This window comes from Lactuca saligna, chromosome 2 (assembly GCF_052625555.1).
Source record: "Lactuca saligna cultivar CGN05327 chromosome 2, ASM5262555v1, whole genome shotgun sequence".
NCBI classification, from domain to species: Eukaryota; Viridiplantae; Streptophyta; class Magnoliopsida; order Asterales; family Asteraceae; genus Lactuca; species Lactuca saligna.
The window spans coordinates 158,793,784-158,821,049 of NC_136418.1; the positions used below are offsets into that span (position 1 = coordinate 158,793,784).

Here is a 27,266-nt window from a genome sequence, read left to right on the forward strand (position 1 = left end):
CTTGGAACAAGCATCAACTAGCCCTTAGGAGAGTTCTAATGGAAGTTTAAAGCATATAACAAGATGGAACTCCGAAAATACCTCAATTAACTCTGATTTGGCCCTGGATCTTTGCACTACAACACTTCTCCTTGCTTCTTCCTTCTTCTCCTTCTTCACACCTTCACAAAATGGCACCAAAACACATATAAGCTCTTCAATGGAGGTTTGGGGCTCTATCCCTGCGTTCTCAGGGTGAGGGAGGCGAGAATGGGGGCTATAAGGTGGTATAAATAGTGGGCAACCCGGGGATTTTAGGGTTTCACCCAGACAGATGGACTCGCCGAGTCAGGGATATGGACTCGTCGAGTCCCCGGCTCACGCGTGTCCTCAGACGCGACCCTACTCGGCGAGTCAGGCTAGAACTCGCCGAGTCCCTCTTGAGAAACTCACTCTGCCCGTCAGTCTGAATCGTCCTCTCGCTCTGCCCGTCAGTCTGAGGATGAAAAGCGGTGCTGAAATGGAGACGAGTACCCATCTCGTCGTGGAATCGCTTCCAGAATTTGGACGTGAAACGAACATCTCGGTCCGACACCACCGATACCGGCACTCCATGACGTGCCACAATCTCTCGCACATAGATATCGGCTAACTTTTCCGCCGATATACTCTCCTGAATCGGAATAAAATGGGCACTCTTCGTCAACCGATCCACTACTACCCATATCGAGTCCACCCCGCGTGCGGTCCTAGGGAGTTTGGTGACAAAATCCATGGTGATGTCCTCCCATTTCCACACGGGAATGTCTAACGGCTGCATCTTGCCGTGAGGTCTCTGGTGCTCCGCCTTGACCTTTCGACAGGTCAAACATCTCTCCACATACCAAGCGACATCTCGCTTCATGCAGGGCCACCAATAATCAGATCGAAGATCCCGATAGATCTTCGTCGCTCCTGGGTGGATAGAAAACCGAGACTTATGAGCCTCGTCCATCAATACTTGCCGTACCCCACCCCAGTACGGTACCCATATCCTACCATGAAGTGTCAACAAACCCCGACTGTCGTAATCAAATGAAGCTACTCGGCCCACTATCCTCTCACACTTCTACCTCTCCTCCTTGAGGCCCTCCATCTGAGCCTCCTTGATCCGCTCCAACAACGGAGTGATCACTGTCATCCTCATACACAGATCTCTGATAGGGGCCGTCGACACCTTGCGGCTCAGGGCGTCGGCCACCACATTGGCCTTCCCTGGATGATAAAGGATCTCACAGTCATAGTCCTTCAGCACGTCTAACCATCTCCTCTGTCTCATGTTCAAACTCGGCTGATCCATAAGATATCGCAAACTCTTGTGATCCGTGTAAATAGTACAGCGGACCCCATAAAGGTAATGTCTCCAAATCTTGAGGGCAAACACAACCGCCCCCAGCTCCAAATCGTGGGTAGGATAATTAGCCTCGTGAGGCTTCAACTGTCTTGAGGCATAAGCTACTACATGGCCTCGCTGCATCAATACTGCTCCCATACCTGTGATCGAAGCATCACAATAGACTACGAAATCCTCTACTCCCTCTGGCAAGGTAAGGATCGGAGCCTCGCACAATCTCTGCCTGAGAGTCTCGAACGCCGCCTGCTGCTCAGGCCCCCAACGAAAAACCACCGACTTCTTGGTTAGTCGGGTGAGCGGCACTGATATCTTGGAGAAGTCCTGAATAAATCTCCGATAATACCCTGCCAACCCCAGGAAGCTCCGAATCTCAGATGGAGACCTCGGGACCTCACACTGCATCACGGCCTCAATCTTGGCCGGATCTACCAAAATACCCTTCTGGTTGACGAGATGACCAAGAAACTGCACCTCGCGCAACCAGAACTCACACTTGGAGAACTTTGCGAAAAGTCTCTCCCTCCTCAAAGTCTCCAACACCTCCCGCAGGTGCTCCTCGTGCTGCCCCTGTGTCTTGGAATACACCAAGATGTCATCTATAAACACTATCACCGACCGATCTAGCATCGGTCTGCACACGCGGTTCATGAGATCCATGAATGCGGCTGGGGCATTGGTGAGCCCAAATGGCATCACCACGAACTCATAATGACCATACCGGGTCCTGAAAGCAGTCTTCTGTACATCCTCATCTCTAACCCTCATCTGATGATAACCGGAGCGTAGATCGATCTTGGAGAACCAAGACGCTCCCTGAAGCTGATCAAACAAGTCATCTATCCTCGGAAGTGGGTAACGGTTCTTCACCGTTACTTTGTTCAACTCCCGATAATCAATGCACATACGATGCGACCCATCCTTCTTCCTCACAAATAAGATCGGCGCTCCCCAAGGCGAACTGCTCGGCCGAATGAAACCCTTGTCTAACAGCTCCTGAAGCTGTGTAGACAACTCCTGCATCTCAGGGGGAGCAAGTCGATACGGTGCTTTGGCTATCGGAGCCGCACCAGGAACTAGGTCGATCTTGAACTCAACCTGCCTCTCTGGAGGTATCCTCGGCAAATCCTCGGGAAACACATCCGGATAGTCACGAACAACAGGAACATCATCAATCGCCGTCTTGCCCTTCTCCCGGGCATCCAAGACGTAAGCTACGAAACCGGCGCAACCCTGCTGAACATAGCGCCTCGCCCTCGCGGCGGAACAAAAGATCGGTCCTCGCTGGGGCCTCTCGCCCTGAATCATTATCTCTCCCCCACTGGGAGTGCGAACCCTCACTAGCTGTAGCTCACAATCAATCACCGCCCCATTGGGACTCAACCAATCCATGCCCACAATAACTTTATTCCCACGCAGGGGAATAGGAACCAGGTCCACTGAAAACTGCTCATCAAATATCTGAAGGGAACACCCTTTATGCACTCTGCCGACCCTCACGGTCCTATCATCTGCTATCTCAACCTCTAGTGGGCAATCCAGCTCCTCGGGAGCTCTGCACTTGGGACAAAAACTAAATTACCAAACTTTTTAGCAAATAGCCACCACAAAACCAAAACTACCAAATCAACATGCATTGTTATTTTTCAAGTAAGATAGAAAACCAAAGTACATTGCTATATTTTGCACTTGGGACAAAAACTAAATTACCAAACTTTTTAGCAAATAACCACCACAAAACCAAAACTACCAAATCAACATGCATTGTTATTTTTCAAGTAAGATAGAAAACCAAAGTACATTGCTATATTTTGCACTTGGGACAAAAACTAAATTACCAAACTTTTTAGCAAATAACCACCACAAAACCAAAACTACCAAATCAACATGCATTGTTATTTTTAAAGTAAGATAGAAAACCAAAGTACATTGCTATATTTTGCACTTGGGACAAAAACTAAATTACCAAACTTTTTAGCAAATAACCACCACAAAACCAAAACTACCAAATCAACATACATTGTTATTTTTAAAGTAAGATAGAAAACCAAAGTACATTGCTATATTTTGCAATTGGGACAAAAACTAAATTACCAAACTTTTTAGCAAATAACCACCACAAAACCAAAACTACTAAATCAACATGCATTGTTATTTTTAAAGTAAGATAGAAAACCAAAGTACATTGCTATATTTTGCACTTGGGACAAAAACTAAATTACCAAACTTTTTAGCAAATAACCACCACAAAACCAAAACTACCAAATCAACATGCATTTTACGATGCTAAAGTAGATTGCTATTTTACCTGTGATGGTTGTGATGGTGGTTGTGATGGTTGCGAAGGCTGTGGAATCGTCGGGAGACCAGAAGGTTTGCGGCCAATGCCTCTAATGTGGCCACGTCGCTCTCCTAATACTTTCTCGAACGTAGCTCTTTCTTGAGTTGGCGTAAACTCACTTTCACCTTGAGTTTGTTCTAGCAGCTCTTCAACTAACCGATTCTGTAACTCCCAAAAGTGAGTAACAATTAAGTATAAATAAACATTTAAATATATGATAAAATTATAATTTAATACTTACATATTGTTGTTCCGATTCAGCAGTAACAAATACACCATTCTTATTGGTATGAGCTTTGCGAAATGTTTCCACTCTCTTAAGGTTCTGTTTAAGTTTAAAAATTAGATTATATTTTAAATAAATAATTACATGTATCGTACGGTACCTTCTTATAGCAAGTACTGCTATACGAGCTCGAACCCCCACGATTCACAATTGTTTGCTTTTCACGGATTTTTTTGTTCCTTTCTGAAGCAATTTTGTGTTCGTCAGTTTGAAAATACTCAACTGTCTTCTCCCAGTTATCAACAAGCATACCATCCGGAGTATTTGCCAATGCTCTCGGGATATCTTCATACCCTCCGACCATGTTGAAATATTCTTTTGCGTCAGCTTTACGCTCTCGAAAACCTCTTAACAAGGCTGCTTGAAAACTCTCTGTCAATAAAGTAGCTTGTGCATCCTGGTACATTTGATTGAGATCAAACTTTGTCTACAATAAAAAAAAAAAGTTAACCAAGTAAGAAACAATTATAGTTAAACCTATAAAATATATTTAAATAAATAATTACCGCTAAATGTTGTAATACAGTGTCCTTTATATCAGGGGAAACTCTTTTCCAACTCCATTTGTCGAAAGGGACCATCTGCCACATTGTTTTCCCAACTTCTCGGGAAAACATGTCTCCCGCCTCTCCTACGGGATTAAATGTGATATCTCTATCAAATTGCATGGCTATTGGTTTCCCCTGGTTCTGCAAGATTGCTTTTTCAAGCTTTATATTTTTTGCTTTTCCTCGAGCTTTCCTTCGGGCACGTCCCTCAACTACAAATGCAATTAAAAATTATTAGAAACGACATTTAATTTATGATAATTGAACAAAAATAGTAAATAAAAATTCATGATAAGACTTACCGTCCTGCTCGTGCTGGCCAGGACCTCTACCACCTGGGAAAGGTGGGTCCTCAGCTCCGTCTCCCCCATGTCCACGACCCATGACAGCAGCCATGGTAAACATAAACAACAACCACACTCTCATCATTTCCTGAAAAATTATAAGATATACAAATACAATTTTTATTATAGATACACATTACATAGAAATAAACATTTAGATAGGAATAAACATTTATATAGGAATAAACATTTCCATTTAAACTAGAAATCCAAATACAGTTCATATTACAAACACATATTACAAATACATATTACATAAGAACTATTCTAATCAGAATCTTGCTCATATCCTTCAGTGTCTTCTTCGGTATCATAGTCAGAATCGGTGTCATCGTAATCAGTATCGCAATCAGAAACATCATTGACTCTACCAGTTGGCGGAGGAACTTCAGATGCACTTTCTACATCAACAATGACTCTAGGAATGTTTTGAAAGTACATGCTGAAATCGATAAAAAGTGGAGCATCGGATGAAGAGATATTTTGAAGTACATCGACATCATCTACATTTTCGTGTGAGACATTGTCAACATTTCGAACAAGGTCATCGTTCGATGGTAGATCCCAAATACTTCGATGATTAACATGCTCGACAACACAGCGATGGTTATTGTTTGGCTCTCTGATGTAGAACACTTGTTTGGCTTGTGACGCATATATGAGTTGATCATCTTTGTATGCTTCGTGTCGTGTGTCGATACTGGTGAAACTATCACTAGAAATAACTCCTATTCGAGTATCAAACCACTTGCAACGAAATAGTACAGTTGAATAATCATGTGTATACCTCAACTCTATAATCTCTTCTAACTGGCCATAATACTTCTCGCCTTTCTCACCCACCGCTAAAACCCCAGAGTTTTGTGTTGTACGTTGTGTGTCACGACTAAGTACCATAAATTTAACACCATTGACTATGCATGCGGTGTAAGAATAGGCATTCATTTGCGGGCCCATTGCAAGAACCGACAACTCTTCGTGGAATTCCGAATGTTTAGAATTCTCAAGTCCTCTCGTGCATTTGATGTGTCTTTGCTTTTATCGTTCATTAGGAGAGTACCTAACAAACTCTCATCCACATTTTTCTGGACATGCATGACATCTATGTTGTGTTTCAACTGTAGAGAAGACCAATACTCTAGTTCGAAGAAAATGCTTCGCTTCGACCAGTTCAACTCATAATCTTGCCGCTTTGGCTCCCCGCCTCCATGCTCAGGATGTTTACCCGGTTTACGAGTTAGTAGACGACCTAGTTGCTCTTGTATGTCATCATTATTAAAGTGTCTCGGAGCGGGTCTTGTCTCTTCCATCCCATTAAAGTCCAACCTCTTTCTTAACGGATCATTAGCATCTAGGAAACGACGATGACCGATGTATACGACTTTGTTTGTTGCACGGTACGAAGGAGTGTCTTCATTGCAAGTAGCACATGCTCTATACCCTTGCCCACTCCAACCCGATAAACTACTACGAGCTGGCCAATCGTTTATTGTCCACAACAATATAGCTCTCATCGTGAAGAATGTGTTTGTCGCCGCATCTTTAATACGTACGCCTGAGTTCCACAAATGTTTAAGCTCTTCCACCAACGGTCTAAGGAAAACATCCATATCCTTACCTGGAGCTTTCGGTCCTGGAATCAACAAAGTCAACATGAATGATGACTCTTTCATACAAAGCCAGGGTGGCAGATTGTATGTGGTGAGTATGACCGGCCATGTGCTATGTGGATTACACATGTTTCCAAATGGATTGAAACCGTCAGCTGAAAGACCTAGGCGTACGTTACGGGGTTCACTCGAGAAGTCAGGGTATTTTTTATCAAAATCTTGCCAATGTTCCCCATCAACAGGATGAATCATCACACCATCTTCTGAACGTCTGGTACTATGCCAAATCATATTTTTGGCAGTGTGCCTCGAACAATATAAACGTCGTAGTCTAGGGGTCACAGGAAAGTACTGGAACACCTTATGAGGTACTTTCTTACCCTTGGTGTTTTTATCGATCCATCGGCTCTCTTTACAAACGGGACAAACTTGCAATGAATCATGTTCTTTCCAAAAGAGACAACAATCGTTTTTACACACATGTATCGACTCATACCCCAGGCCAATAGACTTTAGTTTCTTCTTGGCTAGATAATGTGAAAGGGGAACCTTGTTGCCTTTGGGAAATGCTAATTGCAAGAGCTCAAGGAGTTGATCAAATGAACTATCAGTCCATTTGTTGTTCACCTTGATATGCATTAACTTTGCTAGAAACTCAAGGGAAGAAAAGATGCAACCAGTATATAATTGAGTTTCCATTTCTTCCAACAACTGTGCAAAATCATCATCCACACCGCTACCCCTTGTATTCGAGGTTCCTTCATCGAGGTTGGTATCATTTTCTCTCGACTCCCATATCACATCGTCGATTAAATCGGCCATTTCGTTACTTGGCAAGACGACGGGAGGAATAAAAGATTCACCATGATAGATCCAAATTTTGTACGCCTTACTGAAACCATTTATAAATATATGGCGTTCAACTACAGTCGGGTACTTGAAGTAACGGTTATCACATTTTTCACACGCACATCTGATTTTACCATTACTATCAACGTGCAACTTCGACTTCTCAATAAAAGCTTTGAGTCCTGCTTGGAACTCGGGATGGTTTCGATATGGATTAGTAGTCCAGCTTTTATCAATAGACATGATGTTGCTGAAACATAATTTTGGGTTTAGAGTTTAGTATACCGAATTAGCATTGTTTTTTTTCAATCCACATTTTTTTACATCTAAAATAATACAAAAATTAAGTAATAAAGAAATGAAAAAAATAAATTAAAATTTTTATTTATGCATTTTTTTTAATTAATTTTAATTAAAATTACTTGTAAGTTAGCTTGGGTAAAAACTAAAAGCTTTCTAGTTTTTGTATATAAGTTTTTAAACAATTTTATAGTTTTTTTTTTTGTGTTTTTTTTTTTCAATTTATAAAAATAATGTATTTTTTTTTTCAATTAAAATGTATATAAGTTTTTAAAGATTTTTATAATTTTTTTTGTGTTTTTTTTTTCCAATTATAAGTTAACTATATAACTTATTGGTTAATTAATTTGGAGTTAGCTTGGGTAAAAACTAGAAGCTAAGTTTTTAAACAATTTTATATTTTTTTTGTGTTTTTTTTTTTCAATTTATAAAAATAATGTATTTTTTTTTTCAATTAAAATGTATATAAGTTTTTAAAGATTTTTATAATTTTTTTTGTGTTTTTTTTTTTTTTTTTCCAATTATAAGTTAACTATATAACTTATTGGTTAATTAATTTGGAGTTAGCTTGGGTAAAAACTAGAAGCTAAGTTTTTAAACAATTTTATATTTTTTTTGTGTTTTTTTTTCAATTTATAAAAATAATGTATTTTTTTTTTCAATTAAAATGTATATAAGTTTTTAAAGATTTTTATAATTTTTTTTGTGTTTTTTTTTTTTCCAATTATAAGTTAACTATATAACTTATTGGTTAATTAATTTGGAGTTAGCTTGGGTAAAAACTAGAAGCTTTCTAGTTTTTGTATATAAGTTTTTAAACAATTTTATAGTTTTTTTTTGTGTTTTTTTTTCAATTTATAAAAATAATGTATTTTTTTTTATTTCAATTATAGCATCCTACTTATACCAAAACCACATAGTTTTACATAATACATAAGAAGGTGAAATTCACATACTTTTACATACATATACCACATATACATCAAATACAAATACATACAAAATAACATCCTATTTAAACCAAATACACATAATTTCACATATATACATAATAACATCCTATTTATACCAAATACAAAAGTTTCACAATCATATATCACATTTACAACAAACATACATACATTCACATACACACAATAACATTCTACTTATAACAAATACATATAACTTATACTAATATACCACATATACATCAAACACACATACATTGGAATATATATACCAAATTCACATATATTCAAACAAATACAAAATATACAATCCAATTTTCACATATGACAATTATCACATAATTTCACATATAAATACAACTTGAAGCTATACAACTAATTGCAATTAAATAACCACAAACAAAAAATTGAATAACTTGCTTCTAATCCAAAACAATACCACCAAAAACAAACATTTGAACAATTTATTATCATTCAATCACTACATAAAGCTACAAATCAAAATTCATACAAAATAAAAAAGAAATCATAAAAAAAAACTTACCTTTCTTCAACAAATGAAATTGATCCCAAAGCTTTAACCACTTGCTTGGAACAATGCTTCTAACCCAAAACAACACCACCAAATAGAGAACATGAGCAATTTATTATCATTCATACAACACAAAAATGAAATCATCAAAATAAAACTTACCTTTTTCAAGAAATGGAGGTAGAAATTGATCCCAAAGCTTTAACCACACCTAGGGACACTTGCTTGGAACAATGAGGGAAGAAATTTGCTTGAAAGAAGCTGATTGAAGAAGAAATCGGAAAAATGGTGAAGGAACTCGAAGCAAACAGAAAGGGAAATGAAGAAGGACTGTAATCTGCGTGCGTTTTTTTTTTTAGCTGGGTCAATCAATAGCGGCGACACCTTTAGCGGCGACGCGAGGATCAATACCGGCGACTATTATTAATAGCGGCGACAAACTAGAGGGAAGGGTACCGCGTCATTTTTAGCAGACAATTAGCGGCGACTTTTTTAGAGTTTTAGCGGCGACATGCGTGTCGCCGGTATTAGGTTAGACCGGATAAGGCACCCCACCCGTTGGATTGGATATCGCATCGAACGGTTGAGATGCAATGTAGGGGGAAAGTGCGGATTCGGGTGTCAACCCTTTAGCGGCGACTATTGGCTTTACCGGCGACTTTAGCTAAAGTCGCCGGTAAAGCCAATAGTCGCCGCTAATAGTGTCGCCGCTAAAGGGTATATTTCTTGTAGTGGATCTGGGCTCTACAACACCCCAACATTCAGATCCATAGATATATCGACTTAATAAGACGTTGATGCAAGTGTAAGGCTTGGAACAAGCATCAACTAGCCCTTAGGAGAGTTCTAATGGAAGTTTAAAGCATATAACAAGATGGAACTCCGAAAATACCTCAATTAACTCTGATTTGGCCCTGGATCTTTGCACTACAACACTTCTCCTTGCTTCTTCCTTCTTCTCCTTCTTCACACCTTCACAAAATGGCACCAAAACACATATAAGCTCTTCAATGGAGGTTTGGGGCTCTATCCCTGCGTTCTCAGGGTGAGGGAGGCGAGAATGGGGGCTATAAGGTGGTATAAATAGTGGGCAACCCGGGGATTTTAGGGTTTCACCCAGACAGATGGACTCGCCGAGTCGGGGATATGGACTCGTCGAGTCCCCGGCTCACGCGTGTCCTCAGACGCGACCCTACTCGGCGAGTCAGGCTAGAACTCGCCGAGTCCCTCTTGAAAAACTCACTATAATTACCAATAAATCAACATACCGGGAACGGGTCGTTACAATATATATATATATATATATATATATATATATATATATATATATATATATATATATATATATATATATATATATATATATATAAAATAGAACTCATAATCACATCTTAATTACTTTAGCCTATATAACTTTTTTTTTTTTTTTTTTTTTTTTTTTTTTTTTTTTTTTTGTCTCTATCAGTGGAGGTTTGCATATGTATATAAGGAACGTCGCCAGTATCTGCAAGATTCAGATATTCTCTCTAGACGTTATGAGGTTTGTCATTCATTCATTCATAGTTGTTCTTTTCTCATACTAAGATTATATATGTTTACATACATATTTTAATCTGCTTCTTAATTTGTAGAGAACAACATATGATGATTGGGAGGCGCCGTTTCTTGGGTTGGAACACCCTGAATAGTCTTTTCCTTTTCTTTGTTGGATGTAAAACGCAAAAGTTAAACATTCACTTTACTTGGATCTAAATCAGAATCTAATTAATAGGGTTCCCTAGCTGGTTTCCCTTTGCTTTTACCAAAAATAACCAAATGACACCCAAGTTATAAAAAATGACAAAAAAGAAAAAAGACTTTTTACCTAAATGACCAATGGACACTGAATACAATTAGTTTAGTTACCTATGTTAGGAAAAGAAAACACTGATATAACTAACCTATGGAAAGCAGTAGCCCGCTTTAATGTAATAATAACATCAACGCTTCCATAACTTGGATTACTAAAAACAGAAACATACATTGGATTAATGCTCATGATTCATGACTGAAGAAATCTATCCCAAGTGAGATAGTAAATAAAGATGATGATAGTTCATAATTCCATACCCTTTAGGATATATAGCAAAATCGAGTTTTGACCATGAAAATGAACAAAGTCCGATTGATTAAAAATCATGATGGTGATCAGCAAGTTGATGCAAAGGCTAAACTGGGCTACTGATTCTACTGGATAACTATCAACCAACTAGAGAAAGATAGACCCATTTAAGTTTCTTTCTATTGTCTCTTTTTTCCTAAAATAATCAGCGATAAACGCAAGAGTAACTTAAATGATATCAACAATCATGTACATCAACAACTATCTCAACTGAAAACCACAACATATTCAAATCCTTAGACATGTGATCGCTCTTCAACAGTAGCAACATTGTTTGGCAAACACAGTTCTAAGCTAGAAAAACTTATTAAAAAGTTGAATTCCTAAGGAAACTAGGCTAACCTCCTTGGAGGTTAATAAGACGCTGTGTCTTCCCAGGAAGATATCATTATCATCATCATCAGAAGGATGGATCGTCTTCTTCAAACTTCATTATCCCTTTACCCATATCAACCTTCATTATCCCTTTCCCCTTCCGATCGATTTCAACACCGCCATTCGACCTTTGGTTGACAATTTTCACATCGAAAGCACCGGAGGTGTCGTCATCGGCCGTTGGCTTTCGCTTGGAAGGCAATACATGCGGTTCAGGTTCTTCATTTCTATTGAGCTCTGCCATGGCTTTTTTCCAAAAACCCTCGGCCACGACCCCCGTTTTTCTTTTATCTAGGGATTTTTTATTTTTATTTTTTTTTAATTTTTTATAATTTTTTTTGTGTGTGTTAATATATTGGTCAATCTACCAAAAGTTACAAATTAATTTTTAGGTAAATTACATTATTTGTCCATATGCATATGTAAAACATACTTTTTTTTAAAATTAATTAGTACATTTCCTGTTTTGATTTAAATTTACATGTTCACGTATTATTATCATTATTTTTTCTTATAATTATTTATTAAAAAGAACCATCCCAGCCACCTTATCATAACCTTTCCTTTTAAACCAACTTTAGCCACCAACAAATCACCACCGAAGAACACATTGTCTTGTTGAAAAAGAGAGTCGTCGGACCATTACTCACCACCATGGAGGGACCACAACCCCTCTCTCTCTCTCTCTCTCTTTATATATATATATATAAAGAGATATATATATATATATATATATATATCTGGACCATCAGATGGAATATAATCAAAGGTTATGATCTGAGGGTCTATCATAGTAGAATATGATAACATGTACCGTATAATCACACAAATTTTAACATAAGGGCATTTTAGTCAATTAACCTATATTAAAAAAGGAAATTTTCGGATTTTTAGGGATGATTAATTCCTTTATTTTTTTAGAAATCTGAATATTTTAAATTAATTCAAATTTAAAAATCCGATTTTATTCTGTTAGAATGATAGAATGCGAATCATAAACTAGTAAATATATTTTTCGATTTTATTCTGTCGGAATGGCAGAATGCCAACCATAAACTAGTAAATACATTCTGAAAGAATACACAAATCAATTATTGAACTAATGTCTAATAATATAACAATAATTATATTGTATGATTGTGATTCATTGAATAAGAACAACATTCTGAAAGAAAAAAATAAAAAAAAAATCAAAATCTAACAACAACACTAATCTATTATGAAAGAATATTATTTTTAAGCAACACTTTATATATTGTAGCATAACACATTTTGGTATAATACACTCTCGTTCTATATGTTTTCTTTTTTCTCCACATCAATATTAGTCTCTTCAAAACCTAAATCCACAAAGAAAAGATAATCAATTTTCAAAAATTAAACAATTCAATGCATTATAATAGAATAAAACAATAAAATATTCTTACAGAATAAACTATTCTTGCAGAATGGTTTTGAATATTCTTAAAGAATTTATAACATATTCTATTGGAAACGATATAATAGAGAATGGTAATTACCGGATTTAATTTGAAGAAGAATTCCAAAGCCAGGGTAGATAGGGTAAATATTGGATTCAACTTGGAAATGCTTGGTGGGGGAGGGGCTAAACTTGTTAAAAAGGATGAAAGTTTGATATGGAGCACAGGACTTGAACCCGATGATCTTCCCTCCCGTTTTAAGGTAACAACTCCCATACCCTAACCCTAACTTATCTTCTCTCTAGCCGCCACCATCCATTCAGAGTTTACCCAGCCGTTATCTTCACTCCTCTTACTTCCTCCGCCGCTGCCAGCCTTTTGCCTCCACCACCGGTGTTGCGAAGTTGCTGTTGAAGACGTGAACCGCCACCCCCTTCACACTCGTGTTTCGACCGGCAAGGCCACCGACGGCCTTTTGAGGCTCTGCCGACGCTGTTCCAGTTTTCCTTCTTCTCCTGTTTCCTCTCTGCAGCAAGAAACCGGCATCCGTTGCCTGCCGCCTCGGAGGTTGATGAGCTTGTGGTGTTTCCGTTATCACCGGAGCATGGTGACGAGTTCAAGGCTTGTATTCCGACAGGGGTGCGCTGTGTGGGTTATTTCATGAATAGAAGCGGTGTTTCAGATCATGTTTGCGTGTGGATGTTTGACTGAAATCATGGGGTTTGGAGTTGTGTTTAGAACGATGATTTTTATAGAAGTAGGGGGAATCGGTGGTGGTGTTATATGAAAGTGATAACCTAAATTAGTGGGATATTGATTGATTTTGTTTTCTTTTACCATAATTAATTATAGTGTAGATTACTCTTATACCTTTTTATTACTTATTAGTGATTTAATTATTTCTTGAATTCTCATTGGTGCATCTAGGCACACAATACTTGCTAAAAACATTTGAACCTAGCTCTCTCTCCCTCTCCCCCTCTCTATATATATATATATATCCCTCTCTCTCTCATCCTTTTTCTCCAATCTGAATGCTCTCTCTCGCTCCTCTCCTGTCCTGTTTGGTAACAAGGAAGAGGGGGGGGGGGGTTGAATGATTCCATATCCATTTTAATCTAGGAATGTTGTTTGGTAGTTTTTTCTGAGAAGGAATGTTACCTGGGTCTCAATAGCAATCATGAATCATCAATATGAAGTTCAAAACATTCAGATGGATGGATCATCAACATAACTCCATTTTTAATATACGACTTTGGCTTTGTTGATGTTGGAACAATAAATTGGATTTTGATGAGCATATTGTGATGGATTCTTTGTTGTATGGTCGTGTATTTGAATATGTGAGGGTTTTTATCCCTCTCTCTCTCTCTCATCCTTTTTCTCCAATTTGAATGCTCTCTCTCTCTCTCTCTCTCGCTCCTCTCTTGATGTGCACTTCAAGCTATTTGTCCTGTTTGGTAACAAGGAAGGGGGGGGGGTTGAATGATTCCATATCCATTTCAATCTAGGAATGTTGTTTGGTAGTTTTTCCTGAGAAGGAATGTTACCTGGGTCTCAATAGCAATCATGAATCATCAATATGAAGTTCAAAACATTCAGATGGATGGATCATCAACATAACTCCATTTTTAATATACGACTTTGGCTTTGTTGATGTTGGAACAATAAATTGGATTTTCATGAGCATATTGTGATGGATTCTTTGTTGTATGGTCGTGTATTCGAATATGTGAGAATTTAGATCAAACGGACAAAGAAAAGTATTGTAAACACCAACAAGAAACCTAATGTTTTGAATTTTGATACCGATGATCCATTGAAATGAAAGACTAAAATCCGAATGATGTTTGTCATCAACATGGGGCAATAAGTTGGAGCAAATTGATAATTTTTTTTATGAAATGAATATTTTAAGTGTGTAGTTATTTATTTATTTAACATCTAGTTATCATGATAAAAATATAACTCTTTTTTTTATTAAAAATGTTGTAAAAATTGCAAATATATATATACATTTTGTATTATATATATATATATGTGTGTGTGTGTGTGTGTGTGTGTTCAATGTTTCCAACTTGTATCCATCTAACAACCAATCAGAATTAAGAAAAAATAAATTCAATAATAAATCATAAAAGGGTATAATAGTAATCTTAATTATGATAAATATGGTAAATAATTAAAATCATTAATAACCTTTAAATATGGAAATTCTGTTAATAAACACTACAAAATCACAAAACATATCCCAACCCTAGCCCAAAGTCGACTATCCCTATTTCTCTTAAAATCATTGTGCATAACCACCATCATCTTGTTCTCTGTTTACAAGCCCTAAAACCCTTCTCATATTCTTATTTCGACACCACTAGAACAATAGCACCACCCCACACCATCGTAGAACCACCAGCTTTATGAATTGGAGAACTAATAGCTGCGAAATTTCTAGGGTTTTTCCACTTGTTGCTGTCGAGAAGATGAGAACTTTTGTGAGTTTTTTCATTGTTTAAAATTTCACCAACTTCATCTATATCTATGTGCAATTCGTTGGATGAAATTAATCCAACTTCATATGTTTCTTACTTTTGTGAGTTTTTTCATTGTATAAAATTTCGCCAACTTCATCTGTATATATTTCACAATTCGTTGGATGAAATTGGATTAAATAGTTTGTCTAATAATCAGTGAGTTAAATTTATATTATTTGTTGTGTTTGTTCCTTTTTCTTCTATTATGTTACTCTTATGCACATAATTTAGTGTATCACAATATTGTTCCTGATTGTTTAATTCATATGGACATTATACATTTTGTTAATGTAAACACCTTCAACATTTTCATTTACAAACAATTTGGTTTGTTCAGATAAAATTTTAGCATTTATATGTTGATAATGCATTCCAATAGAATTTTATTGTTGCATTATAATAGAAGTTTACTATTGCATTATAATATAATTCTATTGTTGCATTATAATAGAATTTAAGTTGATAAGTGGGTATTCTAATAGAATTTTACTATTGCATTCTAATAGATGTATTCTGTCAGAATGTATTATATGTATTCAGTCATATTCTATGTATTTCTATTAGAATATATAAAATGATAGTTAATTGCAAGTAACATGTTTTTAACCATTATTAGTTTTTATTGTATTTATGATAGGAATTGCTGGAAGAATGCGTTGAAGACATAATAAGAATAACTTTGAAGAATGAATAAAGTTTGATGATACTCACAATTTAAGAATGTTGGTATTTTTAAGACTTTTATTCATTTTTGTTGATATTATTTTAGAATATATATAATTATAATAAAATGTATAATATTTTTAGTTTGTAAGAATATGTATGAATTTGTATTTAAGTTTGGATGTATAAGAATATATTAGAATGTTGTTATTTTTCAACCACAGATTCAAAATTTTTGTTATTCTTCAATAATATTATAATAGAATAGAATTCTGAAAGAGCATCATTCTAACAAAAAAAATATTCCGACAGAATAAAATCGGTTATATTTACAAAATACTTTAGAATTAAAATTGAATTAATTAAAAAAAATTCAGATTTTTAAAATTATGAGAATTAATTATCCCTAAAAATACGAAAATTTTCTTTTATAATTCTAGTTAATTGTCCAAAATACCCTTTTGCTAAAATTTGTATGTTATATGATATATGTTATCTCATTGTAATATCATGCACTCTCAAATTATGTCCATTAATTAATTCGATCCGTTAGTCCAGATCTCTACATTCTGGCACACAATAGTTAGTAAAAACAAAATAATATATATATATATATATATATATATATATATATATATATATATATATATATATATATATATATATATATATATATATATATATATATATATATATATATATATTATCATTTTCAGTTATTTTTTTAATCGTGTACCAAACAACACAAATTATTAACTAATTTCATTCCATCAAAGTAAACTACATGACGATAAAATGATAATGATTCTGACTATTACCTCGCTCGTTATATTACCACATCCATTCTATTCACTTATCATTCTATTCCGGTCAACTAAACAAACCCTAAAAGTATAACTATGGTTGTTGCTTGTTTGAATTAAAACTTGCTTCATTAGAAAATTGTGAAGTTGGTGTTAAATAACTTTTGTTTGTCGATTTAAATAAATACTTTTTTGATAAGCTATTTTATTTTGATTTATCATCTTATTACCACGTTAATAAGTATTTTCGAGGTTTGGATAATCTATTTTATTATAATTTAAACCATATAAGTGAGTATATTTTTCTTAAACCACATTTCGATACAACACAAGTTAACTATTAATTTTTTTTAGTATATTAGCATTGTTTTAGTATTTATTGTGGAATGCAATTGAAAAACTGTGGACCTTGCAATTAAAATTCAAATTTTAATTAAATGAGTTTAAGTTGCCATACATACTTTTCTAATGGTTTCTGTTCATCTACAAGATCGAAAGTTGTCAAATCTTTTTTATTATTATTATTTTTTTAAATATGGTTTAAAGATATAACAATAATAAGTTCCTCTTGCTTAATAATGATAATTATTATGAAATTTATTTTGTGGAATGTAAGAGCAAAATTGTCATTTAGTCTAGTTTATTCGGTCTAGAAAAATAACAAATTGTATGTATACAACACTTTATCACAATATCATTATCCAATCTACCACTTCAACTACACACCATTTAATAGGAATAAAAAAGAAACATCGCCTTTAACACACTATCTTATAAATATGTCAAAACCATAAGTCTCATTAATACAAAAGGTGAAAAGACTAAAGACATGAACAAGTTTCATTAGATTAGTGAGCAGAACATGAAGTCTTATGAAAAGAACTCGGGATGAAATTACAAAAGATGACAGTATGATAGACTTATAACCGGACTAAAGGTCTAAATGAGCCATGCCAATCTTGGGTCTAACCGGTCTAACCAAACTCAATCTCGATGCGTGTAAATCTATAAGATCTCATATGGCCGAGTAGACGAGTAATTGCATAGACTTGTAATTAGAATATAAGTCTAAACGAGACGAGCCAACCCTAGGTCTAGCAAGTCTAACCAAACTTGAGCTTGACCGATGTAAATATATAGTCGAGCCAATCTTAATTTTAACCGCTCTAACATATAAACTTTTCCCTTTATCTTTATCAACACCTTATTGTCACATAAAACTCTCATGAACCCTTTCCATTTAACCAATTAGCATTTTATGTGGTTTATAACATCAACCTCCATGCCCCTATCCTATATGGATAATAGACCCTAAGCACTTGAATCTATATTGTGGGTGTATAACTTGTTCCTCGATACATACATCTACACCTTGATTATTCTTTTCTTCGCTGAAATTGCACCAAAGATACTTTGTATTGATGGTATTTACTCATAAACCTTTCTCTTCCAAAATTATCCTATAAGTATCTCATATTAAAATCAAGTCATTCCTATTTTCAGCACCAAATAATGTCACCAACAAAAACAATACACATAGGCACACTACCTTAATTACACGGATCATATCGTCAAAGATTAGAGGGAAAATATAAGGGCTTAGGGTTGATCAAGCTCAATTTCGATCGAAAAATACTACATGTCTCTGAATAGGGTCTTGGCACATGTCGACGATCATATTTCACATCACTAATAGCCATGACACAGCTCTATAGAACCAATCTAGCTTGTAAGGTCCCTAAATAGCCTCTATAGGTATGTTATCATACACTGTCTCCATATCTATGAACACCATATGTTGGTGATTTGTTTCACTAAATGTATTCAAGTGTAATAGGTTGATTTGTTGACCAAAAATCAATCTTGATGAATACTAAAAGAGTAAGGAAGGTGTGGAGTGCACACTTGTTTAAGTTTATTCAAGATTAAAAGTAAACTGTCATTTAGGGGCGAAACCCCTGAACGAACGGGAGTCCGGGGGCAGTGCCCCTGAGAGAGGGGTCCAAGGGGCAGGGCCCTTGGCTCGGGTCGAAATCCAAATTTTGAATATTTTATCCGTTTTTGGCTTTGCATTAATCCGTGATTTATGACAGTTTTTGACTGTTGGAAAAACTGTTTTATGACAGTTTTGACAGTTTTCAGACAAAGGAGGTATTTAATTAATTTTTGGTCGGTTTTTTGGCACTCGCGAAATTCATTCATCTCATTCTACATTCTGTATCTCTTCTGGGTCTTATCCAATCAAAGATTAGGGAGCACCATTCAAATACTTTGATTTGAAAGTGAAATCATAATTCTCAGATTATCCAAGTGCCTTTATTACCCCGAAATTCTAACACCATATGAAGGTCCTTTTATATTTTCTTACTATTTCGCCATTAAGCATTTGGTTTAAACTTATTAGTTCTTAAAACGTTGCTTTAAATGGTTTACACTAAAAAGTTCCTCATTTAAAAATTTAGACTCAGTTTGGAAGTTTTATTCGATCCACCATGAGTACCATATGAACTAATAATCACTTTCACAAAACTAACATAAACTGTTGTAAATAAACAATGCCAAACACTCTACTTTTTTTTTTTTTTTTTTTTTTTAGAAAAACAATGCAACCTACTATTGATAATAACATAAAATAACACAAACATAAATCTTTTACTAAAAAAGATACCAATTTTTACTATGGTCACAAGACTACTAATTATTAGTACTAATATCTTTTACTATAGTTTATACTTTTAATATAGACAATATTTTGAAAACCAACTCTATTATCGGTTTGATCTAAGCATTTATTGCGTACCAAATATTAATGATTTTATGATAATCAAGTATTTGAGATTATAGTTTTCAAGTTCTGTTGAAAATTTAAAAAATCCTAAAACACACACGCACGCGTGCCACCTTAAGAACCAAAATTTGATGACCGGGTTTGATGGTGCCACCTTAAGAACCAAAATATGATGACCGGTGTTCATAGAAGCAAATAATGCATTTTTGGATGTTTGGTTCTTCCATTTAAAACACTCTGTACAAATCAATAAATCATGCGTGGTGTGGACATATGTTTTTTCGGTTATTAGATAGAGTTCAGATTGTAAAACATTTCTTATGGTCTTTTGTCGGAATGAGTTTCTGATCTTGAGATTTTTTGTAGGTTTTTAAGGTTCAAGAATGGTTAAGAGAAGGTTTAGAAGAGCTCACTTAGAGAGGTAGTATGCTCTGTTAAGGTATTGAATACAGGGGCAACTCAACCAATTTGGGGGCTCTAAGCAATTTTTTTTTTTTTTTTTTGGCCCCTTCAAGTAAGCAAATAGTTTTCGAACTTGAGAACTTTAGTTTTATAAACCAGTGCTTTTACTACTGGATCAAGCTTCAACTTGTCTTTGTAACTCAAGAAATACTAATATTATACATATATAATAGAATAAGCTTTAAAATTAGGGGACCTTTAGAGTTGGGGGGCCCTAAGTCATTGCTTAGTTTTGCAAAGGGTAGAGCCGGCCTTGATTGAATAATATTTTCTTTCATCAAGACATCAGAAGTAGGTAGTATGTTATTGAATTTTTGAAAATGAGATTTGGAGAAATGCCATCCCTTTAACCTTGATTTAGACGAATGGTGTGTTATTTGCTACTCCTAAATGACAATCTTTCCATAGTTAAATCCAAAGCTCACAACTATAAATGATGAAAAAGATTATTCTGTAGACTGTAAAAATTTAATCCAATATTTTAAATTTACAGGCTTAGATTCTTGATGTATGTATGACTTTGATATATAAATTGTCATTATTTTTTCCTGTTGTGCAATGTGGGAATGTTTTAATGTATAAATATGCATGAGACATACATGGGTCCAATTGCAAATATATAGATGATCAATATTAAATATCCACCGACTAAAGTTTACTCATCCAATGTTCAACTGATTTATCTTGTATTAGTTAACTACAATACACTGGATTTGATTGGTTGACATGTTTTTGAAAAAAAAAAAACGATTATTTGAGAGAAACTATTATCTACCGCAGCTTTGTGCGGGTACACACCTATTTTATATATATATATATATATATATATATATATATATATATATATATATATATATATATAAAGTCATTTACATTTACATCTTTTAATTCAAGGTATGCCATCCTCATTTGTTGACTTTATATGCAAAATAAATCAATAATTCTATTGATAATAAACTAATAAAGTTAAAGTAAAATATATACAAAGTGTGTAGTTTGTAGTCATAATCACACATCACAATTTCTAGTTTATTGACTATTGTGTTGCTAGTATCTAGTGTAGTGGAGACAACAAAACAATCAATATAAATATAAAGAAAAAGAAAGCAATAGAGATATAAAGAAAAAGAGAGAGAAACAAAATTACTTACCTGAGAAGAGAAGTGAGAAACGGGGATCAAATCAGCGGAGTACTCAATTAATCACACAACGGAGGTCACGTCTCAGCGGTCAATGGTCTAGGCTCCGACGACGAGCAAAGAGGAGGCTCCGGAGACTAGCAAAAGGAGATAAATTGTACGGTACGAGATCGGTGGACAATCCGACGACCAGAAAAGGACACAAGACAACAACGATCTTAATGGGTGGCATTCTTTCGGTGAGTTTCTAGAAATAGTTTTCTGGCGGCCGGGATAAACTTAGGATTTTAGGTTTACACTTTTCAGTTTCTTAAACTCAAAATTGGGTTATATTATTGTAATGTTGATTAGATCGTGAGTTTTTATATATTTTAATAGATATTAAGTTTCCTTAATTTTAAAGAATCGTAAAGAAACAAGGTTCAAGGTTGGTTTTGATTTTTAAATTTTGTAACTAGTTTATGTTCACATGATATGGAAATCACGAGGGGGGGGGGGGGGGGGGGGGGGTGTCAAGGATGCCATTCTATTTTTTTTTCAACTTGGTTATCAGATTATGTAAATACTGACCCTAAGACGGTCCGCCACTGACTGTTAAACATGTTGGACTGGGAAAGAAAATAGTTCAACTAGCACTGCTTTTATATATATATATATATATATATATATATATATATATATATATATATATATATATATATATATATATATATATATATATATATATATATATATATATATTTGTGGACCAGAATGAACCAAATGGTTTTTATAAAAGCCCGATTAAAACAGTTAAACTTATATAAAAACAGATGGACATGAGGCATTTTGCATAATAAATTTTGTTGATCTTTCTAACATCTATTTAGATTTCTCTTATTACTGTATATATCTTTTGTTTGCTAACGCTTGAAGATCCATTCTAAATGGAAAACGAGAACTTTGTATTTCGATGGCCGCTTAATTCTTGTTAACTCGGTTCTTAATAGCCTTCCATTTTATTATTTTTCTCTCTTTTGGTCTCCTAGGAAGGTTATTAATCTTCTTGAAGGAATTAGAAGAGGTTTTTGTGGGGAGGAAATGGACATAAAAAGAATATCAATTGGGTTTCTTGGGAAGTGGTCATAAAACCCAAGGATAAGGGTGGTCTAGAAGTGGGATGCTTTGATTCTTATAACTTGGCTCTTCTTGTCTAGTGGCGATGGAGATTAAATCTATTCATAACTAAAATTGACAGATAGGTATCCGTTGGAAACAAATCGATAAAGGGCACATGGTTAAGCAAATCTCAAATTGATTTGGAGATAAGGGGATTTCGTTGCCCGACCTTTTTCAAAGGGTGGTTGTTATGGGTAACAAAACTCATTTTTGGAAATATGCTAGGTGTGGTGACTTATTCTTGAAGGAACTATGTACGAAATTATATGCCTTTGAGACAAACAAAAAATTGCTTAATTATGGATCGTATGAATATTGGGCAGATTTTAGTAACAGGTGGAGTTGGGGCTGGTCTAGACGGCTTTTGGTTGATTTTAATTTCCAAATGGCTTGGACACATGGTTGTGTAATGACAATGGGGAAGGCACATTCTCGGTTACAGACCTTAAGCATTTAATTGTTGATGGGGATAGCAGGAATGGTAACATGTTAACATGGATCAACTGGATTTCACTCAAGATTAATTACTTTGAAAAATAGGATTCCTATCTATTCAATCTTGCTCAAAAGCGGGATTGTGGTTACTTCAAGTCTTTGTCCTTTTTTGTCGTGTGTTGCGTCGGAAGACAATCTAGATCACACTTTTTTCTCTTGTTTTGCTGCTGCAGAGGGGTTGATATGGCTGGTAAAATGGTCATCGGTTCTTCATCATCCGCCTTCTTTGTGTGGTGATTTTAAGGAGATGCTCAATGTGAGAGATGGCAGCAAGAAGATGCAAACATTGAGGCTTTCTCTAGTGTATACCACTATATGGATGATATGGAAGGAACATAACACTATTGTCTTTTGGAACACTAGGTGAGCATTATGTTTATGGGGGATGACATTAGTATTTGCACTTTTAATTGGATTAAGCTTAGGTCTAATTTGAATTTGATTGATTGCCATAGTTGGTGGAATTCTCCCTTCTTAAACGTTTTCTTGTAATGGCTTAAGCTCCTCGCTTAAGTCTTTGTTTTGTTTGCTAATACTATTATTTTGCTAGCTGTTCCAAAAAAAAAATGCAATTTTTCTTATTCCAAAAATGATATTTTCATGTGCATTTGACTGTGTTTGTGACCATATTGCAATAATTAATCATGAACATCAAGAATTTGTTATATAAAGTTCAATATTATATATTATGAAATTCTCGATTCAGAAGACCAATATCTTCAGCTCTTTTTTTTAAAGGCTAAAGGCTTCTAATTCCTATTATTCAATTTCATTCTTTGTTTCCTCCTAAGATCTTTCGTTATTTATTAGGTTGTTGCAGGAGACTGAGTGATTCTACCCACCATGTCCAATGCGACACATGGCTGATCTAAAGGCACCTGAAAATCACAATAATCCACAAGATTTAATATATATATATATATATATATATATATATATATATATATATATATATATATATATATATATATATATATATATAGTTTTAAAGAAATATCAATGCTAATATAAACTCATTTATAAAAAAATGGTTTTACAAACAATGTATTCATAACGTTCTAGAGCATTATACTTTATAGAATGTAAACTTGTACATGTAAAATTTTGGCTGAAAATTATTATATTTGGACTTCAATAAGTTTCTTGCATAGAACTCATGAGTCATGACATGTATTTTGCCTATGAAAATTGAAAGGGGGTATAGGTGTAGAAGTGTAAAAAACTTACAAAATGGCCAGCTTTAAGAATCCAATAGAAGTATAAATTCTTGTAAGACTTGGTGAATCCTTTAGTAATTTTGTCACCTCCACAATACAATGGAGTTCTATCCAGGCTCAAAAATTTCTTTAACCCGTCCCACCTGATTTTGTCACAAACAAATCATACAAGGGCAACAAGGTAAAATCACAATAATCAAATTTGCATCTATCAATATTTTCCTTACATATATGTCCATATAGTTAATCATATCAGTTGTTTGAACTTTTGTGTGTGACACTTGCTCTTTAAACCATATTTTACGAACAAAAAGAGGATTCGATCGAGTCTTCTTTTGTGAAGATAAAAATGGTATTATTGACTTTCAATTAACGATCAAATGTTTTTTTTGTACATGTAAATTTAACTATATAAGAAGAAGAAAAAGAGAAGTGAATTTACTTGAGCTTCTCAACCCATGCTTCAGTTCCCTTGTTTGAACATATGAGATCAAGCTACAAATCAACAAACCAGATCAATTTATAACAACCACAATTCCACCACTTGTACCAATGATTGTGCTTATGAATATCTTACTTGACCACTATATACAGTAATGTTGACTCCTGCTTTCAAAAGTTCATCCACCTATATAAATGATAACAAGTGAAAAAAATGATGTTTTTACTGAAACCTCGTCTCAATTTAATAATCTTAATCCTCAAAAACCCACCTCTTTAATCCTCGGTCTCATGAAATCACCTTCATAATACTCAAAAACAGGATCTGCCTGCCCTCCCCATCTGTCACAACCAAAATTTAGCTCGAAAAGTTTTTTCACAAAAAAAAAAAAAAAAAAAAAAAATGAAAACTGAAAACTCACTTCACATCTTTCGGGATGATTTTTAATTTCTTTTTAATGACACCATTCATTAAAGTGTCAAGATCACCATCTCCACCTGCGGAAACCCTCAAAGAATCAAGATATCTTGTGTATTTATTGGTCGCCATTTTTCTTGATGATCCGGCTGTTGCTGTCGTTGACACGTTGTTCTCCACAGAATCCAACAAGAAGTTGTAGAAATCCTATCAAATTATATATATATTTTTAATTTTGATTCTATCTATAATTACGTAATAAAGAAAGAAAAAAGAAGGAAAAGAATCCTACAACATCGTTACTGCTGGACATGATCACATTTTCAAGATCACTCCATGTTTTAGTTGCTTCTTTCAATTGCCCATTTGCTATTTGCTTCTTTATTGTTTCAACTAGACTGTTAATTCCCTGAAAAGGGTTTGTCAGATCAAAAAATCTACTCCAATCGATCGTCTACTTAAAAACACACACAACACCAAGATTCACACAGTTGCACAAATGAACCTCTTCGATTTCTTGAAGCCGCTGTTGTTGATCCTTGAAACATCTCTGAGAAGAGGAGCCCATGAAACCTAAAAAATTCAATAGCAAAAGTTCAATTTTGAGAAAGAAAGTCAAATTTTTGTTAGATTAATTTGATATTGATATCATGTATCGACTTTACTCACCACAAAATCTACTGGTGAAATCCAAGTATCTCCCAATGCAATTCCTACATTCCCACATGAAAAATGTTAATTTGATTTGTGTTTTGTTTGAATGGAATTAATTACCACTTTGAAGATTGATCAGAATTAATAATATATGTATACCTCCAAGAATGAGCTTTAACCTCCCAGCTTTAATGGCTTTGAGAGCCGATAATCCAAGAGTGACTGCATATTTTCCTCCATAAGACTCTGCTACAATATAAAGAGGGCTTTTTTGTAGGCTCTTATTTTTATTAAAAAGTTTAATCAACAATGTAGTTAAATCACGCCCAGCTTCTTCATCGTTTTTCACAAATAACTCTTTATCCTCCACGAAACTGTATCCACTCCCAACTGGATTATCCTAAATTCCCACAAATCTATTAAAAAACGGAAATGAAATTCAAGAATCTTTTTTTTTTTTTAATAAAAAGTTTCATACCACAAATAAAAGATCTGCCTTTCTGAGCCATGTGGAGTTTCTATGTTTCAAGAAAGCGTCCAATGGCCCTATCTCTTGAAAGTTTCCAATTCCAACTCCAGAAGAACCCTGCATTTCAATGGTAAAACATCTCCAAATCGAAAAATAAATAATTTTTTTATTAAATTAAATCAAAATACAACCACTTACAGGTCCACCTTGTAACCAAAGAACAATTGGCCATGGCTTGTTTGGATGATGAGTTCTATAAGGACTTTTGTAGTACCACCAAAACATGTGGGCTCCTGTTTTCAAACAAGAATTTTAAACTCAAGAATCCAAAAAAAAAAAAAAAAAAAAAAAAAAAAAAAAAAAAATCCAATCTTGAAAATGTAGAAAGGCAGATTCTCATAAAAATAATATAAAATAATAGAAAAAGATGGCTGAATCTTACTGGGTCTGACTTGAACATAACCCCACTTTTCTGATCCATCTTTGGTGCCTGCAGCAATGGCTAATCCTCCATGAAAATGTGGAAGAACTAGAAGAAGGCATACCGCTGTAATAAGAAGTAGAGAAATAAAATGGGTTTTCCTCATTTTGAAGAAATGATTAAAAACTGAAAATGATTTTGCTGATTTGGGAGAAGAATAAGTGGAAGCATTTATATGCATGGGAAACGGAATTATTGATAAAGAGGGGGCGTGGTTTTCTAGGGTTTAAACAGAATTGACAAAAAAACGTGGGATGATTTCTTGACTTGCTGACAACAAGGCAAACTGCAATTTTGACTTCATAAGTAAATTCCAAAATCCATAACCAGTTTACTTAAAATAACATATAAGGGCCATGCAGGGGATGATGCACATCAGCTAAGTTCCATCACTTTCCATGTGATGATGTGACAGAGACCAGCCCATCTTTCAAAATATGAAAAATGTGCTTCGCTCATAT

At 34.7% G+C, this 27,266-nt stretch overlaps 1 protein-coding gene and 1 long non-coding RNA gene across 2 annotated transcripts; both read right to left on the reverse strand.

Annotated features, from left to right (window-relative positions):
- Positions 1-3,620: 3,620 nt before the first annotated feature.
- LOC145032377 (uncharacterized) lies at positions 3,621-11,937 on the reverse strand. Its single transcript, XR_013677105.1, has 6 exons — positions 11,633-11,937; positions 11,070-11,132; positions 10,022-10,101; positions 9,292-9,390; positions 9,142-9,200; positions 3,621-3,872 (listed from the first exon to the last, which is right to left on the reverse strand). It is a non-coding gene; the product is annotated as an uncharacterized LOC145032377 (long non-coding RNA).
- An 11,859-nt stretch (positions 11,938-23,796) lies between these two features.
- On the reverse strand, positions 23,797-27,028 carry LOC145029267 (serine carboxypeptidase-like 51). The gene is made up of 13 exons (XM_078977860.1): positions 26,767-27,028; positions 26,523-26,617; positions 26,334-26,441; positions 26,015-26,255; positions 25,871-25,914; positions 25,707-25,774; positions 25,494-25,599; positions 25,206-25,408; positions 25,056-25,125; positions 24,920-24,970; positions 24,785-24,837; positions 24,353-24,485; positions 23,797-24,003 (listed from the first exon to the last, which is right to left on the reverse strand). Exons 1-13 carry the CDS (start codon positions 26,984-26,986, stop codon positions 23,932-23,934), a joined length of 1,464 nt encoding a protein of 487 aa, XP_078833986.1. The 5' UTR covers positions 26,987-27,028; the 3' UTR covers positions 23,797-23,931.
- Between the last annotated feature and the right edge of the window lie 238 nt (positions 27,029-27,266).

Bases quoted from the DNA above. Each gene is read 5' to 3' on its own strand.
- LOC145029267 (XM_078977860.1), bottom strand. From the start codon at position 26,986: ATGCATATAAATGCTTCCACTTATTCTTCTCCCAAATCAGCAAAATCA. The intron at 26,442-26,522 runs GTAAGTGGTTGT...ATTGAAATGCAG, and splicing joins TTTGGTTACAAGGTGGACCT to GGTTCTTCTGGAGTTGGAAT. The intron at 24,971-25,055 runs GTGGGTTTTTGA...TCATTTATATAG, and splicing joins TGAGACCGAGGATTAAAGAG to GTGGATGAACTTTTGAAAGC.